Source organism: Trichomycterus rosablanca, chromosome 5, assembly GCF_030014385.1.
Source record: "Trichomycterus rosablanca isolate fTriRos1 chromosome 5, fTriRos1.hap1, whole genome shotgun sequence".
Classification (NCBI taxonomy): Eukaryota; Metazoa; Chordata; class Actinopteri; order Siluriformes; family Trichomycteridae; genus Trichomycterus; species Trichomycterus rosablanca.
In genome coordinates, this window is record NC_085992.1 from 50,554,813 (window position 1) to 50,573,928 (window position 19,116).

Sequence of the window (19,116 nt, forward strand, 5' to 3'; positions counted from 1 at the left end):
CCTGAAATATCTCAGGTTAATCCTGTCTGCAATCAAATAAAAGTCAAAGTCAATGTAAGAATCTCTGTTTCTTTTTGTTATTTATTATTTGCATTTTCCACGCTGTCCCAACTTTTTCGGATTCAGGGTTGTAGTTAGTACAAATATGGGCATATATGTTATATATGAAAATGTTACATATGTACATGTATTACATTTGCGTATGGGTTATCCACCTCTCTGAGCCTTCTCTCCATCTTCTTGACCTTCTCCTCCAGATGGGCGTTGGGGTCTCCTCTGTAACATGAAGGTCCAAAGCCCAGCAAGACGACAAGAACCACAGCAGCTAATCTTGTGGCTGTGGTTTCAGTACTCGCACCAGTATCGCTCAGGATCATAACGAATGCAGCGATGGCTAATCCGACCTTCAGCCAGAACAGGGTTTGCCCCACAATACCGACGAGTATATGGATCATCAAGGAGAGCAACCAGTATCCAATCACAGCTAGCAAGGCCCACTGAGCCACGAAGATCACACCTTCAGGGGTGATGTGCTTTACAGGCAGATCAACTGGGCAAAAAGAAAACAATTCACATAGTAAGTATTAATTGCCAATTATTAATTAATATTACTATTTATAACAAGTTTTACTAACTCTTAAGTCCAGCGGCGGTCAGCAGTTTAGTGACATAAACAGCAGCCACCTTTAGAGCACTAGCTGTAGCCTCAGACATCACCTTTATGGCCTTTTGTGTAGTCTGTTTAAAGCCAAAAAGAAAAATTAACAATTACATTACCTATTTGTGACTTTTACCGACTTTTGTTTGTGACCTGTTTCCCAAAACTTGAAGGATTCAGTAAGTATTCAGACATGGTTTATTTTGGGTGTGGTCATTTTAAGAAAGACAATTCCTCTTATTTTCAGGGGTCACTCTATGGTTTGTTTATCATACAACCACTAATGTGACATTTTGGACAGTTCATTTCCAGAAACTTGTGGAACTGAACCATTATGAACCATAAATTAATCTTCTTTGTTGGGAAACAATTTAATAGCAGTTAAATAACACTTCTATTTAAAAGAAAATATTCTGTTTTAAGAAGCTCCAGCATTGTAGAAGGTCATTAAAAGTAAAGTCAATGTTCAATGCTGATTTGGCTTAATAGTGTTGGTCAGTCTGTGTCATATTGTTAAAAGAAAATTAAAATTTGTTTTCCATGCATTCACACTAGCATGTTCTGTGGCTCAATTGAGTGTCATCAGTACACACAAGTTGGCAGCCAAATGATAAAGTATTGCAAAGGAATATCTTTGAAATTCTTCCTCATAATGTTAAGGTTTCTATATTTTGGTTTTTCACTTGTCAGGGAAAATGAAGAGATAAAAAAGCTTATTATTATTATGTGGGTATTCGTAATGTAATGCTACATGGCCCTCACTGCCTGTATAGGTAAATGAGTGAGTGACCACATAAAAAAAGGTATCAGTTTCTGTGCCACCCCTGTGTGAGCAATGGTCTCAGTCTGGCCACCCCTATGCAAATTGTCTGGCTCCGCCACTGCTTGTACAGTGATGATATATTGGTTTAAACTTTGTCATATGTCTGCTTAGAAGTCTACATTTATAGCATAATTGTAAAATGTTGTGACGTCACAATTTTGTATCGCAGTTGTAATAGTAAGAAGGATAAAATACTTATTGGAGCACATCTGACTTGTGTGGAAACACGTTCCTGGGATTTTACTACAAGTCTAGAAGGGTGCACTTACTTTTAGCAGGGTATCCACAGCATCTTTACCGACCAGTGAAACCAGGTACTCGTGCGCGTTCTCGCACAGGCTGCCCGCAGACGAGAGCGCGCTCCGCCACACCGTCCACACCGTCTCAGACTCACAATTACATCCGGGTATCGCGGAGAGAATAAACAACAGCGTGAGCCCGAACCGAGCCATTTTAATCCGCAACACCTACACAGACAGGCTGCTTTCTCTCTGGTGTAGTTATAAAGTTTAGTTTAGTTTAACCTGTAATAACTTTATAAACTTGGAATGGTTTGATCAGCGCTGTGACTGGAACTAGAAGCGCTTAAATCCGCGTTCGCGATCAGTTCGTGCACGCGCATTTACAAGCTTCGCCCACCAACAGAGAGCTACTGTGGCGTCAAATCCTGAGCACAACAAACTGAAACTAAAAGCTCGAGTTTACACAAAGTATACCCAGTTAACTCAGTTATTTCCAAATGTGGTAATATTGGGAGCTCTTGTACTTTTTGTGATGATGCTGAAGAGACCGTTATTCATTTGTTCTTTCAATGCAAAATAACGAAAACATTTCGGTCTGATTTAAAAGATCATTTGTTTAAACCAACTAAAGCTACGCATTGTTGTAAGCTTAAATATATAATATGATACTATAATAACGATTCCAATAGACAAATAGAATATATTGTTAATTTTTTTTATTCTATATGCCAGTGGTTCCCAAACTTTTTCTGGAAGATGAAAATCTGTCAGGGTCCCCGTCCCAACTTTGTTGAAATAACTTAAAAGATCATGAATGTTCCTTTCACCTTTATATCAGTCATTTCTGTTGTACTTGACTTTATCAAACCACTTTTGACATATCACTAAACTGCTCCTTCAATCAGTCTGCTATTTCAAAAATAAAAAATAAATACAATTTGCAAACACTTTGCAAAAAAGACTTTGTAAGAAAGTTCAATCTGTGCCAATTTGTGAGAGTTCAAGTCTTATCACTGTATTAGTGGCTGTTTTTCTTTTTTTATCCCTGTCAATTACCTCTCCATTCTGTACATCTAGACCAGGCTTGAGATCTACTGTTTCAGTCTACAGGTCATCACCATCTACTTTTTACAGTCCCCTCATCATTTTTCAAAAAAAGCTTTGAAGCTGTTTAAAATGTGATTCAGTTCCTGTATTGATGTTCAGCTTTACAGGGCAAGTGACTGATAAACCACACTGACCTTATTCTGATGATTTGCTCTGAATGGTATCAGTCAGGTTTATGTATCTGGACAGGAGCTGCTGATACTGATGCTCAAGCAGTTTTTCAGGTGTTCATCAGTAAGGATGGACCCATATTTACACATTTTCATGTGGGAAAAGGCAATTCCAAATTGTCCAGCAGAGGCCCTCGACTTCATATCAATGTCAGATTGTAGGTTGAAATTTCTCCCTCACAAAACTTTATAGATTAGCGCTGCTTTATGCGGATGCGGCGTAGTCATGGTAACAAACCGCAATGATTCCTGACAGACCTGAAAACACGGTTTGTTTATCGACCACCGTAAAAAAAATTCCGACGTTAAAACATTGGTTCCGCGCTTAATTTCAGTCAGACGCGCCCCCCTGTCATGCTTCTGCGCCCCACACTTTGGGAACCGCTGCAGATGCCAAGTTTTTTATTCATAAAGTAAAGTTTTTAGGCTCCAGACCTACGTTACCTTTGCTTTAACTGGAATTTAATTCACTTCTGCAATCTTTAAAACGTACCCAAAATAAATAAAGCATTAGGTTTATAGATTACTTTAAACGTTATTTTGGGGAGGGTTGTGATGAAGGTTGAATGGCTTTCTTTGTTGTTTATGTGTGTGTGTGTGTGTGTGTGTGTGTGTGTGTATGTGTGTATCTGTGCTACCCCCATATTTTGTTTAGTTTGTTTATAACAGAATGTGATGTTTATAGTTTATTGTGCTGATACTATATCCTGATCAATATTGTATATACAATGATTGTTTTTTCCTTTGTTAGTTTTTGAAATGCAATAAAAAAAATTAAAATTTAAAAATAAAAACAAAAAACCAACCAAAAAAAACAAACACTAAATGCTCGAGTTTTGAGCTTAAACTTTGACAAATACAACGTTTTTAAAATAAAAATAAGTTTATGATTCATATTTACAGTTTTTAATAACTGTTTACACACATTTTCAAAACTCTGTGTCTATTTTTCAAAACTCTACACACAAAACCCCCAATTGCTCACACAAAATGCAAAATGCCTCAAATCTCCAGAAAAATTACACACAACTTTCAAAATGTCATAAACACATCTCAAAAGCAAGCATTGACCTCACATTACAAACACTTTTGTCATAATATGACATTTTGGATACATCATGTACACACTGTTGTTTAAAACCTAAAGCTCTTCTGTCTTTCATGGGATTCTATGTTTATTTCCATACAAATGTGCAGAGAGAAGGTGAAATATACTCACAACACACAGAAGCAGTATTGAAACCAAAAACATTTACTTTTTCCAAATCATTTGCTGCTCTGAATGCAGTATTTACATTTACATTTTCAGCATTTAGCAGACGCTTTTATCCAAAGCGACTTACACAATGAGCGGAACACGATGAGCAATTGAGGGTTAAGGGCCTTGCTCAGGGACCCAACAGTGGCAACTTGGTGGTGGCGGGGCTTGAACCGGCAACCTTCTGTTTACTAGTCCAGTACCTTAACCATCGAGCTATCACTGGCCTATTATGTGCTGTACAGTATTTGTACAGCACATAAGAAAAAAAAAAAATCCAACCACCACATGTAGTTGGAGAGAAACCAAACACATCTATGAAAAAGCTGATTTCAAACAAATAATTTTATTTTTACCAAAAAATTAATTGTGTGTGTGTGTGTGTTGGTTAGGGGGAGGGTAGGGGTTGGGGGGTTGGGTGTGTGTCTAGGCTTCATCTCTCCTCCGGGCTCGAACCCGAACTCCTTGTGGTCTGCCTCTACCTCCAACTCTCCTGGCTCTCTCTGCATTGTCATTCATTGTTCAAAACAGACATCTTGACATGTGACCTAAGCTAAGCCAATGATTCATTGGTGTTCAATAAAGTAATGAGTGTTTGCACATGTGAGGAGTGAGAGTGAAGCACTGGTGATTTAGTGTGGCATTTTGATAGGTTGTGTTTGAAAAAAGGAAATCATGTTACTTCCTGTTGGATTTTTGTGTATTAGGTACCAAATCGTGTGTGGAGTTTTGCAAAATGTGTTTTAGGAAACTGAAAACTGAGTCAGACACTGAGAATTAGTGTATGGTTTTGCAGATTTGGTGTGCGGTTATGGTGTTTGAAGGACATGTTTAGAAAGTTGTGTGACAAGCAAATATTTAGTGTGTAAGCAGTTGAAAAAAACTGTAATTCTGGTAAATTTATGATTTACATTTAATTCTGGAATGTCTTGGAATATAAATGATTTTAATTTCCACTTTTGTGTTTAGTTTGATATGTCACTGTGTCTCTTGCTGGTGGTAAATACCCCATCCTTAAACTATAAATAAACTATTATAAACTAACCTATAAATAAAATAAACTAACACATGGATAAGTTTTTTATTAACAGAGAGTGTTGCGTCAGGAAGGGCATCCGGCTCAGAAACTGTGCCAAATCAGGTATGCGGACCAGATCCGTTGTAAGAACCTCTGGGGTTCCACTGAATCTAATTACACTGAATTATTTCACCACTAGAGTGCGAGCATGATTAAGGTCAACAAACTGTTTAATTCTCCAGAAAGTTCAGAGCTGAAGTCCACTAAAGCGGAGGTGCCAAAACCTTCTGGTTCATCCACACTACATAGATTAAATGGATCCGTACATCCATGTGGAAGGACACTCTCAACCTATTTGGGTATGAATCCATCCTTGCAGATCACGTACACCCAGACATGCTGATGGGATCTTCCAGCAAGACAGTGAGACACGTCACACGACTGGAAATGTCCCACATTGGTTGAAAGAGCATGACCGAGACTACCAAGTACTACCCTGACCCCCTAATTCCCCAGACATGAACCCAGTTGAGCATCTGAGGGACCTGGATGGAATGCAGTGCAGTCAGCATGGCTCCAGATACCTGTGAGAACCTACCAGGACCTTATTGAGTCACTCCCAGCTCATCTAGCTGCTGTTTGTGCTGCACACACCGGTTACTCTGGATATTAGCTGCTGGTCATAATAATGACACCTGCAATACAGGGACCTACAATTCGACCTTTCTGGATCTCTATTAGTTGGTAAGTTGCTCTGAAATCTCACATTAAGGTACTTTTGACCTCTGTAGCTGGTATGTGATGTCTGGATGTTTAATATAACTCACATGTACAGTTGTTTTCGTAACTGCTCCTTTTTTCTGGTGTTTCTGTTTTATCTTCACCACCCCTGAACTTAAAGAAAAGGGAAGAACATCTTACTGGATCATCTCCACGACAACTCACTGTGGGCATTTTCACATGGGCATCATTTATTAACAGAAGTTAATCATTGTCCTTCATTGTCTGAATCGCTGTTAACAGGACAGTGTAAAGCGCCTACATGGTCCAATAGTCATGAATGCCTAAATAAATATATATTTAATATTTTACAATTAGGTTATAAATGTAGACTTTTAGAAGCAGACAGGTGAGGAAGTCTCAACACACACCCAAAGTAATGGAACTAGTTTTCTGTTCTGGCCATCGTGTACACGCGCTCATTGGTCGTCATCGTCCTCCATGAGATTTTCTACATTTTTGATCACGTGTTTCTTTCTCATTCTTCAGTGTCCAGGCTTCACGTCTATATGTGGCTACTGGCCAGACCAGTGCTTGTTATTATTATTATTGTTATTATCATTATTGTTATTATTATTATTATTATTATTGTTATTATCATTATTACTACTATTATTATTATTGTTATTATTATCATCGTTATTACTACTATTATTATTATTATTATTGTTATTATTATTATTATTACTACTACTACTACTACTATTATTATTATTATTATTAGCATTATTACTACTATTATTATTACTACTATTATTATTATTTGCATTTTTACTATTATTATTATTATTATTATTGTTATTATTATTATTATCATTATTACTATTATATTATTATTGTTATTATTATTATTGTTATGTTATTGTTATTATTATTATCATTATTATTATTATTTTTATTACTATTTTATTTATACAAAATATTGAGTTTTAGGCAGATACACGTAACACTGCTTTTAATATATACACAGATCAGGCATAGCACTATGACAACCTTATTGTGTTGGTCCCCCTTTTGCTGCCAAAACAGCAAATTTTGGGAAACAGGGAATTTGGAGGCCAAGTCGACACCTCAGACTGGTTGTTGTGCTCCTGAAGCATTTTAGCTTTGTGGCAGGGAGCATCATCCTGCTGAAAGAGGCCACAGATATCAGGGAACTGTTACCATGAGAGGGTGAACATGGTCTGTAACGATGCTTAGGTAGGAGCTACGTGTCAAAGTAACATCCACATGGATGGCAGGACCCGAGGTTTCCCAGCAGAACGTCGCACAAAGCATCACACCGCCTCCGCCGGCTCGCCTTCTTCCCATAGTGCACCCTGGTGCCATGTGTTCCCCAGGTAAGCCATCCACATGATGTAAAAGAAAACCTGATTCATCAGACCAGGCCACCTTCTTCCATTGCTCCGTGGTCCAGTTCCAATGTTCACATGCCCAATGTTGGCGCTTTCGGTGGTCAGCATGGGCACCCTGACTGGTTACACAACAAACTGTAATGCTGCAACTGTGTATTCTGGCAGCTTTCTATCAGAACTAGCATGAACTTCTTCAGCAGTCCGAGCTGTTGTAATCAATTTTTCCATTTTTGAAAGTGTTGTGCTTGGATGATAAAGAAAGTTAAAAAGAAAAACTTAAAAAGTAAAAAGAAATAAAAACTATCAAAGATAAAACCTTTTTTAATTAAAAAACAACTTCATTTCATGTTTACAATCCTACAATTAAAATCACAGCGTAGTTTGGGATCCAATTTCTGTAGTTAAGAAGAGACAACACAACATGCAACTAACGACGATCGCAGGACTGCGACTGTGGCTCTGCATGCAGAAGAGAATAGCACGTCTGTTGTTCAGATGAGGAAATACTGCCAGGACGGGGTGAAAGAATTTGTGGGGGTTGAAGGTCACCAGCTGCAAGAGTGGATACAGCGAAGCTCTTACTGCACATTCACGAGCACTCGAGTCACACAAACATGAGCCTTCTGATCGCAACCCGAGTTATAGTGCGGTGTCCAATATTTACTGAATGTACTTTATAAAATGTTAACAAACTTTAATTATACCAACACACACTGTCCATTATATAATGCAGTACGTTTCATAGTGCTAGCTACATATTATAGACTTATAAAATAAAACATGTGGTCACTGAATGGTTTACTGGCATCTCCGGACATCAGTGGTTCATCACTGGTCCACAAGCTGTAAGAGAAGTAGAAGGAAAACCGTTAGACAGCCATAACATTAAAACCACCTCCTCGTTTCTACACTCACTGTCCATTTTATCAGCTCCACTTACCATATAGAAGCACTTTGTAGTTCTACAATTACTGACTGTAGTCCATCTGTTTCTCTGCATACTTTTGTAACCTGCTCTCACCCTGTTCTTCAATGGTCAGGACCCCCACAGGACCACCACAGAGCAGGTATTATTTAGGTGGTGGATCATTCTCAGCACTGCCGTGACACTGACATGGTGCTGGTGTGTTAGTGTGTGTTGTGCTGGTTGAGTTTTTACATACAGTATCCACTCACTGTCCACTCTGTCTGACACTCCTACCTAGTCGGGTCACCTTGTAGATGTAAAGTCAGAGACGATCGCTCATCTATTGCTGCTGTTTGAGTCGCTCATCTTCTGGACCTTCATCAGTGGTCACAGGACGCTGCCCACGGGGCGCTGTTGGCTGGATATTTTTGGTTGGTGGACGATTCTCAGTCCAGCAGTGACAGTGAGATGTTTAAACTCCAGCAGCGCTGCTGTGTCTGATCCACTCATACCAGCACAACACACACTAACACACCACCACCATGTCAGTGTCACTGCAGTGCTGAGAATGATCCACCACCTAAATAATACCTGCTCTGTGGTGGTCCTGTGGGGGTCCTGACCATTGAAGAACAGGGTGAAAGGGGGGTAACAAAGCATGCAGAGAAACAGATGGACTACAGTCAGTAATTGTAGAACTACAAAGTGCCTCTATATGGTAAGTGGAGCTGATAAAATGGACAGTGAGTGTAGAAACAAGGAGGTGGTTTTAATGTTATGGCTGATCGGTGATTATGGTTGGTTTAGGTTTGAAATAGCTTAATGTTTTAGGTTGTAGATGTAAACTTAAGACACTTGACTGTGGAATTTGCTCATTACTCAGTACAGATTAAGCAATGCATTCACTTTTAGACCACCTTCCTAATATTGTGTTGGTCCCCCTTTTGCTGCTCCATACACAACAAACCGTGCTGCTCTGTGTATTCTGACACCTTTCTATCAGAACCAGCACGAACTTCTTCAGCAGTTTGAGCTACAGTAGCTCGTCTGTTGGATCGGACCACACGGACCAGCCTTCGCTCCCCACGTGCATCAATGAGCCTTGGCCGCCCATGACCCTGTCACTGGTTTACCACTGTTCCTTCCTTGGACCACTTTTGATAGATACTGACCACTGCACAAGAGCTGCAGATTTGGAGATGCTCTGACCCAGTCGTCTAGCCATCACAATCTGGCCCTCGTCAAACTCGCTCAGATCCTCATTATGTGGCAGAGAATGTTCATAGTAGGATTTACCTAGACATGATGTTTTTACTGCACTTACCAAATAGTTGGTGAATTGTTGCCTCTCTTTGTAGAGAATGCAAGCGAAAGCTGAGGAGATGGCCGTCTGCACCATGTACAAGATGAGAAGAATGAACTTCATTTCAAAACTGAATTTCTAAAGAAACAGATTCATTTATAAAGTCATTTAAACAAATTTCATCAGGTAAAAGAGACAAAAAAATGTGTCTTTGACGTGGCACGTGAGTCCTCTTACGGTGACGTAATGTTTGTAATCACATGTTTGCCCAGAGGTCGCCAGGCAGGACGTCGTTGGGTGTTTCACCATGTCAACCATGAAGATGATCACGGCAATGACGGAGATAAATGCAGCTGCTACTGTCACCACCAAGCACACAAAAACCTAAAGGTACAAAATTACACAATTACACGTAACATGTCTAAAAATGTCCAAACTAATTATTCACTAATGAGTAAAATTAGTAAAACGAGTACAACCCCAAATCAGAAAAAGTTGGGACAGGATGGAAAATGCAAATAAAATAAAAACACAGAGTTTCTTACATTTACTTTGACTTTTATTTGATGTCAGACAGGATGAACCTGAGATATTTCATCTTTTATCTGCTCAACTTCATTTCATTTATTAATAAACATCCATTCCTGCATTTCAGGCCTGCAACACATTCCAAAAAAAGCAGGTGGTTTTGCATCGTCTTGTTAAAAAATGCTGGACGTCCCTGGAAAAGACGACGTCTTGAAGGCAGCACATGTTGCTCTAAGATCTCAATGTACTTTTCTGTATTAATGCTGCATCACAGACGAGTAAATGACCTTTACCAAGGGTACAGTAAAGTGTTAAGTATGATTTGTGCAGTAACTCTGTATTGTAGAGCTTGATAAAGGTTTGATAAACTAATCCCTTAGCCATGTGGTTATATCAGCTAGTGTTAAGTGGAGGTTCTTGATGCGGCGCCGTCTGAGGGATGGAAGATCACGAGCGTTCAGATTAAGCTCGCACCCTCGACCTTTACACACTGAAATTCCTCCTGATTCATTGAATGGTTTAGTGATATTCTGAACTGTAGAGGGAGAACATGCAAATCCCTTCCAATCTTTCTTTGAGGTTCATTGTTTTTAAACATTTCAATCATTTTCTCACACATTTGTGGACAAACTGGATCCTCTGATCATCTTTACTCATCAGAGACTCTCAGCCTTTCCTGGATGCTGCTTTTGTACCAAACCATGATCACAATCACCACATCATTATTTAGTGTTTTCACCTCATTAAGCTCTAAATTGCCCCCGTCCCAACTTTTTTTTGGAATGTGTTGCAGGCCTGAAATGCAGGAATGGATGTTTATTAATAAATTAAATGAAGTTGAGCAGATAAAACATGAAATATCTCAGGTTCATCCTGTCTGACATCAAATAAAAGTCAAAGTCAATGTAATGAAGTCTGTATCTTATATTATCTGTAATGTCACGACTTTAATACTCTACACGCAACAACATGCAGACTCACCAGTACGATGCTGTTACGTTTTTCAGTTATTAACGCAATAGCTCCTGAAATGATGAACTGAAAAGAAAAAAACACACACAGACGTTTAATGTACATCAGGTTCTTTTATATTGGTATCAGTCCACGATCAGTTAAAGAACATAAGTGATGGTTTTTAATAGTAAGACGATCTTTCTTACCGTAATGGCGCTCCACCACGGCACACCAAACATGAAAACATCAGTGAGCTCAGCAGAGATCAGAGGCACCGAGTACGAAATAATCATGAACCCCAGCATGACCTGTGAGATCTGACAGAAACACATGACCGGTTATCGAGTCTTCATGTGTGATATGAAGTTATACCTCAGCCACAGAGAGCATAAAACCTTTACCCCCATTTTACTCCCAATTTAGCATAGTGGACACCTAGTGGTGCCCAAGGAGGGGGTGACTTGACTGACACACACTCCCCTCCACTTCTGTGCAGGCGCCCTGGGCAACCAGGATCCTTATGCAGCCCCACCCCTCTGTTTAAATCCGGTCATTTCCCACCCAGCAGACTGGAGGCCCATTGTGCCTGGTAGAAGGCGCCCAGCCGACCGGTAGCAGAGCCGAGATTCCAACCTGGGAGTTGAGAATCTCAGCGCTGGTGTGCTAGCGGAATATTTTTGTATTTGTATTTTTTTTTACTAATACAATTGTGTCCAGTCAGAGTAAAAAGTTAACACACACATTTACAGGACTGTATGTGTGTGGACAAATGATGTTTTTTTTTTGTCCAACTTTTTGTCCAAAAATCTGAGCAACCAAGATTATTAATTTGATGATGCAGAAAGTCTGTTATTGTTATTTAATTGTGGTGAGGCGTCCTCATTCCTGGTTAGTAAATATGTTCAACTCTTAAACCTCAGCCCTCCAACCCCCCTGAGAATGCTTTAACCTTAAAACCAATAAAGTACATTATGTTAACTTATATTGTTTACATTTTGTAATATTACAAGGCTGTATTTGTAGCAATATTGCCAATCACAATCACATTTATACTGGCCATTTTGATTCAAATAAAGAAGTATCGACAAAACCTGAAGGTAAAAATTTGATGAGGCAAAATTTTTAAAGAAAGTAAAAGCATGTGGTAAATTGTAAAAGCTTAGCTTAGCTTGTGTTCTTCAAAATGAGACCAAACTTATATCCGTGTGTTCCATTAGGATAATAAAGAAACAACAATTAAGACTGGAACTGCACATCCGAACACAAGTTCTGCTTTTGTTCTGGTAATATAGCAGCCGGCACAGCGGGTGGAACTTGTCATAAAGTTAGCAATAACAAAGCCCGCCCATTTAAAGGGACGATATGATTGGTCACTTTTACGGTCATTCGAAATTGGCGTTCTTTCTAGAAACAACAGAGGACGACAAAGGGGCTTCTTTAATTTAACCCTTTACATTCTAACACATTGAAGAGGTACGTATAAAAGATGTATTTGCTTAGATTTGTATTTGTTTAAATGTGTATTGTTAAATTTTGAGTAGATAAATTAGAACTGATCACATGTTAGATTATTGTATACACCGATCAGGCATAACATTATGACCACCTTCCTAATATTGTGTTGGTCCCCCTTTTGCAGCCCCATACACAACAAACTGTGCTGCTCAATCAGAACCAGCATGAACTTCTTCAGCAATCTGAGCTACAGGAGCTCGTCTGTTGGATCGGACCACACGGGCCAGGCTTCGCTCCCAACCTGCATCAATGAGCCTTGGCCGCCCATGACCCTGTCGCCGGTTTACCAATGTTCCTTCCTTGGACCACTTTTAATAAATACCGTCTTTTGTCAAACTCGCTCAGATCCTCACGCTCGCCCATTTTTCTGCTTCTAACATCAACTTTGGGGATAAAATGTTCACTCGCTGCCTAATATAACCCCCCCACTAACAGGTGCCGTGATGAAGAGATAATCAGTGTTATTCACTTCATCTGTCAGTGCTCAGAATGTTATGCCTGGTCGATGTATATTATATTATTTTAATTAAACTAGGGCAGCTGTAGCCTAGCAGGTAAGGTATTGGACTAGTAATCAAAAGGTTGCTGGTTTAAGCCCAACCAGGTTTCCACTGTTTGGCCCTTGAATAAGGCCCTTAACCCTCAATTGCTTAGACAGTATACTGTCACAGTACTGTAAGCTGCTAAATGCTATAAATGTATGCCCATTCTGTTGCCATATACTGTAAATAGGACTAGTTTGACAACTTTTATTAACCTGTACATTGAACAGTGGACTCCAAACTGTTCTACTGAAATGAAAAGTGTCTAGCCGGTCATATATAATCCAGGAACCACCGAAAGCTGCTGGAATGTAGACACACCGAGATACTTTACATCACTACGGGCTTAGTAAGAGTGCAGGAAAAAATGTTCCTGCACCGACTGTTTCTTTGTCTGTGTGTTCAGCAACAAGGTTCAGTAATGCTTCACAGAGTCAAATCTGAAGCGGGAGCTTTTTTCTGCTTCATACACGTCCTTTACTAGTGTACGTGGGTTACACTCGATACGTTCACTTACCCCTATAGATTTGGGATCTCCTTTCTGGATGCTTTTTCTCAGCGCCTCCTGTTTTTGTGCTAATTTATTTACATTTTGGTCTGTATCTACGTTGACGGATAGGTCACATGACACCGTTAACGCCATTGTCTTGTAGTGCCTAAACAAACAAACAAACAAACAAACCAACAAAAAAACAAGGAGCATGTTAGTGAGGTACCTTTATTAGAGATACTGAGACAGGAAGGTTGTGTTTATACAATCATATAAAGTGCTGTGACAAGTATTTGCCCCCTCCCAGTTTCTTCTATTTTTGCATATTTGTGACATTCAAGTACTTTACTTAATTGTTATACTGTACAATTTTCAGTGCACAAAGCATCACAGACATACAGTGGGGGAAATAAGTATTCGATCCCCTGCTGATTTTGTAAGTTTACCCCCTTACAAAGACTTGAACAGTCTATAATTTTTATGGAAGGTTTATTTTAACAGAGAGAGACAGAATATCAACAAAAAATCCAGAAAAAAAACATTAAATAAAAGTTATAAATTAATTTGTATTTAATTAAGGGAAATAAGTATTTGATCCCCTACCAACCAGCAAGAATTCTGACCCCCACAGACCGGTTATGTGCCCATGAGGCACACAAATTAGTCCTGTCCCTGTATAAAAGACTCCTGTCACAGAATCAGTTTCTTCCGTTCAAATCTCTCGACCACCATGGGCAAGACCAAAGAGCTATCAAAGGACGTCAGGGACAAGATTGTAGACCTGCACAAGGCTGGAATGGGCTACAAGACCATCAGCAAGAAGCTTGGTGAGAAAGAGACCACTGTTGGTGCGATCATTCGAAAATGGAAGAAATACAAGATCACAGTCAATCACCCTCGCTCTGGAGCTCCATGCAAGATCTCACCTGGTGGGGTAAGAATGATTTTGAGAAAGGTGAGGTCAGTCCAGAATTACACGGGAGGAGCTTGTCAATGATCTCAAGGGAGCTGGGAGCACAGTCACCAAGAAAACCATTAGTAACACACTTCGCCGTAATGGATCGAGATCCTGCAGTGCCCGCAAAGTCCCTCTGCTCAAGAAGGCTCATGTACAGGCCCGTCTGAAGTCTGCCAATGAACACCTGAATGATTCCGAGAAAGCTTGGGAGAATGTGATATGGTCAGATGAGACCAAAATTGAGCTCTTTGGCATCAACTCCACTCGCCGTGTTTGGAGGCAAAGAAATGCCCGGTGGGGATGGTGTTCTTGGGGTCATATCCAGCATTTCTCTGCTCCCAGCTCCCTTGAGATCATTGACAAGCTCCTCCCGTGTAATTCTGGACTGACCTCACCTTTCTCAGAATCATTCTTACCCCACCAGGTGAGATCTTGCATGGAGCTCCAGAGTGAGGGTGATTGACTGTGATCTTGTATTTCTTCCATTTTCGAATGATCGCACCAACAGTGGTCTCTTTCTCACCAAGCTTCTTGCTGATGGTCTTGTAGCCCATTCCAGCCTTGTGCAGGTCTACAATCTTGTCCCTGACGTCCTTTGATAGCTCTTTGGTCTTGCCCATGGTGGTCGAGAGATTTGAATGGAAGAAACTGATTCTGTGACAGGAGTCTTATATACAGGGACAGGACTAATTTGTGTGCCTCATGGGCACATAACCGGTCTGTGGGGGTCAGAATTCTTGCTGGTTGGTAGGGGATCAAATACTTATTTCCCTTAATTAAATACAAATTAATTTATAACCTTTATTTAATGTTTTTTTTTCTGGATTTTTTGTTGATATTATGTTTCTCTCTGTTAAAATAAACCTTCCATAAAAATTATAGACTGTTCAAGTCTTTGTAAGGGGGTAAACTTACAAAATCAGCAGGGGATCAAATACTTATTTCCCCCACTGTAGAACATTTGTACGTTTTATATACTAGGTATAGTCAATTTATCTTCTGCTGCTGGGGATCCCAGATTTTTTGCAGTCGAGGTGGGTATATCTCTGCTCACGCCTCCTTCGACCCGCGCACAGCCCTTAGCAGAACCCTTTTCCATGCATGCACTCTGCACAGGCGCCTCTATCCACCAATCAGGGTCCTTACACAGCGTTTGAAGACCCAGCCCACATATTCCGGTCATCCCACCCTGCAGGCATTGCCAGTTATGCCCGCGCTGGTGTGCTATGCAATAGTGGGCCGCATTTGTACGTTTGATATTAGACAAAGACAAACCCAATTAAACACAAAATTCTTCTTTAATAAACGACCTGACCTCATGTAAAACAGTAATTATCTAATAAATCAAGCAGTTAATCAGATTTAATGGTCAGCTGGGTTACATTTTACTAGCCACACCCAGGCATGATCACTGCCAGACATGTTGAATCTGAACATCACTAGATTAGAACCTGTCTGGTAATGTGAAGCAGGCTGGGAGGTCAGTTATGAAGCCATTGCTGAGGCTCCATTGCTAAGGCTCTCAGACTCCAGCGAACCACAGTGGGAGCCAAAATCTGGTACAGTGGTGAACCTTTCCCGGAGAAAACGAATCCAGGAGGTCACAAAAGAACACTGCAAGCCTCACTCAGCTCAGTTAAGGTGAATGTAAATTATTCCACAATCTATGGGAGAGCTGCAGGGCGTACTGCCAACAAAAACAACACAACGGCTTGCCTGGCATTGGCGAAAAACATCTAGGTGACCCCCAAGACTTTTGGATAAGTATTTTGTGGACTGATGGGTCAAAGGTGGAACTTTCTGAAAGACTTTGACCATCAGAACACCATACCAGGCAACCATGGTGGTGGTAGCTTGATGATCTGAGGCTGCTTTTCTGATTGGGTCAGATTGGAAGCAACATCACAATGCTCACCTTTGTTGTCTGAATATTCGGAATATTTTGATGATGCACCCTCATGAAAACAGTAAAGGCAGGTTATGACAGGACAGGGCTGAGAGAAAGGACTCAGAATATGAGGAAGACCAAGAATAAACAGGCAATGAGACAGAGGGCATCGGAGAAAGCTAATCCATCTGTGCAGCCAACCATCACAAAGTGACGGCGGCATTGTAATATAATAATAATAATAATAATAATAGTAATTCTACTAGCACACCAGTGCCGAGATCCTGAACTCCTCGCTTGCCACCGGTCGGCTGGGCGCCATCTAGCGGGCATAATTGGCAGTGCCTGCAGCAGACACGGTTCTGCTCGGGTGGGATGACCGGACTATGTAGGTGCGGTCTTCAAGCGCCGTTTAAGGACCCTGATTGGCAGATAGAGAGGCGCCTGTGCAGAATGCATAAAATGTACTCAGAGTAAATGTTGCTTCGTTACTTGTGTTAGTAAAAAATTTTTTTCTTAACAATAGGGGGGGGGTCTCTCCTGTGTAATGCAAACAGGACAAGTGGATTTATCTCACAATAGTTGTTTTTAATTAAAATATAATAGAAAAAACATGTTGATTCCACATTTAAAACATTTAGGGATGTAATGTGTCATTTAAGTACAGACCATCCCATAAAACCTTCTCAAACTGTATAACCACTGAAGTTGGCATTAATTGTGGATTCTATAGACCAGCCTTCTTTTCATCACCAACAAATACCAAACAACATCATACTGCAAATCTCATAACTCACAACAAGTCACGGTTACAAGTGTTGTGACTTTCACTAAATGACCCAAAGAAAACCTTCAAGATGTAAGACAATTCTGGGAATAATGGATCTTTGAAGGTTTTTGGCAGCAAAGAGTAGGTAAAAGAAGCCTATGTTCTGAAGAATTGTTCATGTTCTGAACTGTTATTAATAAAGATTGAGAAGTTTGGATCAGTTGTACTTTTGTTTGGAATACCTGAAACCCTTTTTTTGAGGAATACTTGATGCGGCCCAGCCACTCCTAGACTCTACCTCCAGCGGCCCCCAGATAAATTGAGTTTGAGACCCCTGGTGTAAAGGGTTCCGTAGGAGGCAAGGACGGATTAAGGATAGTCTGGGCCCCTGGGCAAAGCTCAGTTAAGTGTGTGTATGCATTCAAACTGCTTTAAATTTAAATAATTGCAAAGCTGCTAAATTGATTTGTGTCTCTGCGCTTAAGAGAAATTGAACATAATAATTTTGAAACAATACAAATTCAGAAACATTAAGTAAGGGCCTGAATCGCATATTTGCAACAAAACGTCTGTTATGAAATATGGTAGCTTGCCTGGCAATTTGTAGGTCCCTAGAAAGTCAAGGAGCCATGGTAAACGACTTCTATGGAAGTCAAGGGCCCCATAGCAGGGGCCCTCGTGATCAAGGGCCCTCTAATGGTATGCCCTGCTCTTCTCTAGGGCCCCCTGGTAGGGGCTCTCATAACCAGGGCCCTCTAAAAATATGCCCCCCTCTTTCCTAGGACCCCTAATAGCCAGAAGTCGAAGTCAGAGCAGTGCCACAACGCCTCATCCATTTTCATAAGGGGCCCAAAAGCATGGCTAGGGCCCAAAAGCATGGCTAGGGGCCCCAAAAGCATGGCTAGGGCCCCCAAGAGGCCCTGGGGTTAAAGTCCCTAATAGTCAGAGGATTCTTAAAATGGAGGGCCCTCGGAAATAAAAATATATTGTATCATAAATGTTGATAGGCATCGCAAAATGTTTTGGGCCAGGGCCCCCCCGGGGCCCCCTGACCTCAAGGGCCCCCGGGCGCTGGCCCCACTGGCCCGGTCAGTAATCCAGCCATGGTAGGAGGCGTGTGCAGCAATATACCCACCTCGACTGCAATCAGTTATCCCCCAGCAGCAATGTGGTTTACAAGATGTAACGTAAAGCCTCCACAAGTACCGCGTTGGGGTACAAGTTCATTTCGTGCTTATTGCCTGATAAAACTCATTTATTTAACAGTTTATTTAAATAATTATTTAGCTCATTTCTGCCAATCTCAATGCCAGCAAAGTTAAACAGCCCTGCTCCAAGAATACTGACCGCAGCATTCAACTTTAAGATTATTACAATAATGGAAAACATTTATGTTAAAAAAAAAACTAATATGAATATCAGGATATATTGATTTAGCTTTACAATTAATCATTTAGTCTACATACATGTGCAAAGCTGCACACTATTCCAACTGCGCACTAATCCTACATACTAATAAGTGCAGTTCAGGACCCAGCCTGACTGAATTATTGCTCAACCATCGATCACAATCAAACCACGACACACAAAACCTATTCCTAACAAAGAGTCACTCCTGAAATATAAAGTTTAGTATGTGTTTAGTTTAATAATCATCGCTTAGTTTAACTCACCTAAATGCGCTCCGGTTCTTTAAGCGCGCCCGCAGCTCCAGTACCTCTGATCCAGATGTGCTCCAAACTTTCCGTTTGAATTACACTGATACAGAACAAATCTGACTCGATCAACAACACGAAGGGGCTACGTCCCGCCCAGTTCCCCCTCTTTTGGACAAGAAGTGGTCTCTCCAGC

The 19,116-nt window shown here is 40.5% G+C and overlaps 2 protein-coding genes across 2 annotated transcripts; both read right to left on the bottom strand.

Moving 5' to 3' along the window:
• Window positions 1-68: 68 nt before the first annotated feature.
• On the bottom strand, window positions 69-1,933 carry LOC134315317 (uncharacterized). The gene is made up of 3 exons (XM_062996407.1): window positions 1,751-1,933; window positions 636-738; window positions 69-550 (listed from the first exon to the last, which is right to left on the bottom strand). The coding sequence occupies exons 1-3, from the start codon at window positions 1,931-1,933 to the stop codon at window positions 174-176; spliced, it is 663 nt and encodes a 220-aa protein (XP_062852477.1). The 3' UTR covers window positions 69-173.
• Window positions 1,934-7,716: 5,783 nt separating this feature from the next.
• Window positions 7,717-19,052, bottom strand: tmem176 (transmembrane protein 176). The gene is made up of 7 exons (XM_062996303.1): window positions 18,939-19,052; window positions 13,678-13,816; window positions 11,310-11,420; window positions 11,131-11,187; window positions 9,859-10,005; window positions 9,643-9,759; window positions 7,717-8,254 (listed from the first exon to the last, which is right to left on the bottom strand). Exons 2-7 carry the CDS (start codon window positions 13,801-13,803, stop codon window positions 8,240-8,242), a joined length of 573 nt encoding a protein of 190 aa, XP_062852373.1. The 5' UTR covers window positions 13,804-13,816; window positions 18,939-19,052; the 3' UTR covers window positions 7,717-8,239.
• Window positions 19,053-19,116: the final 64 nt, after the last annotated feature.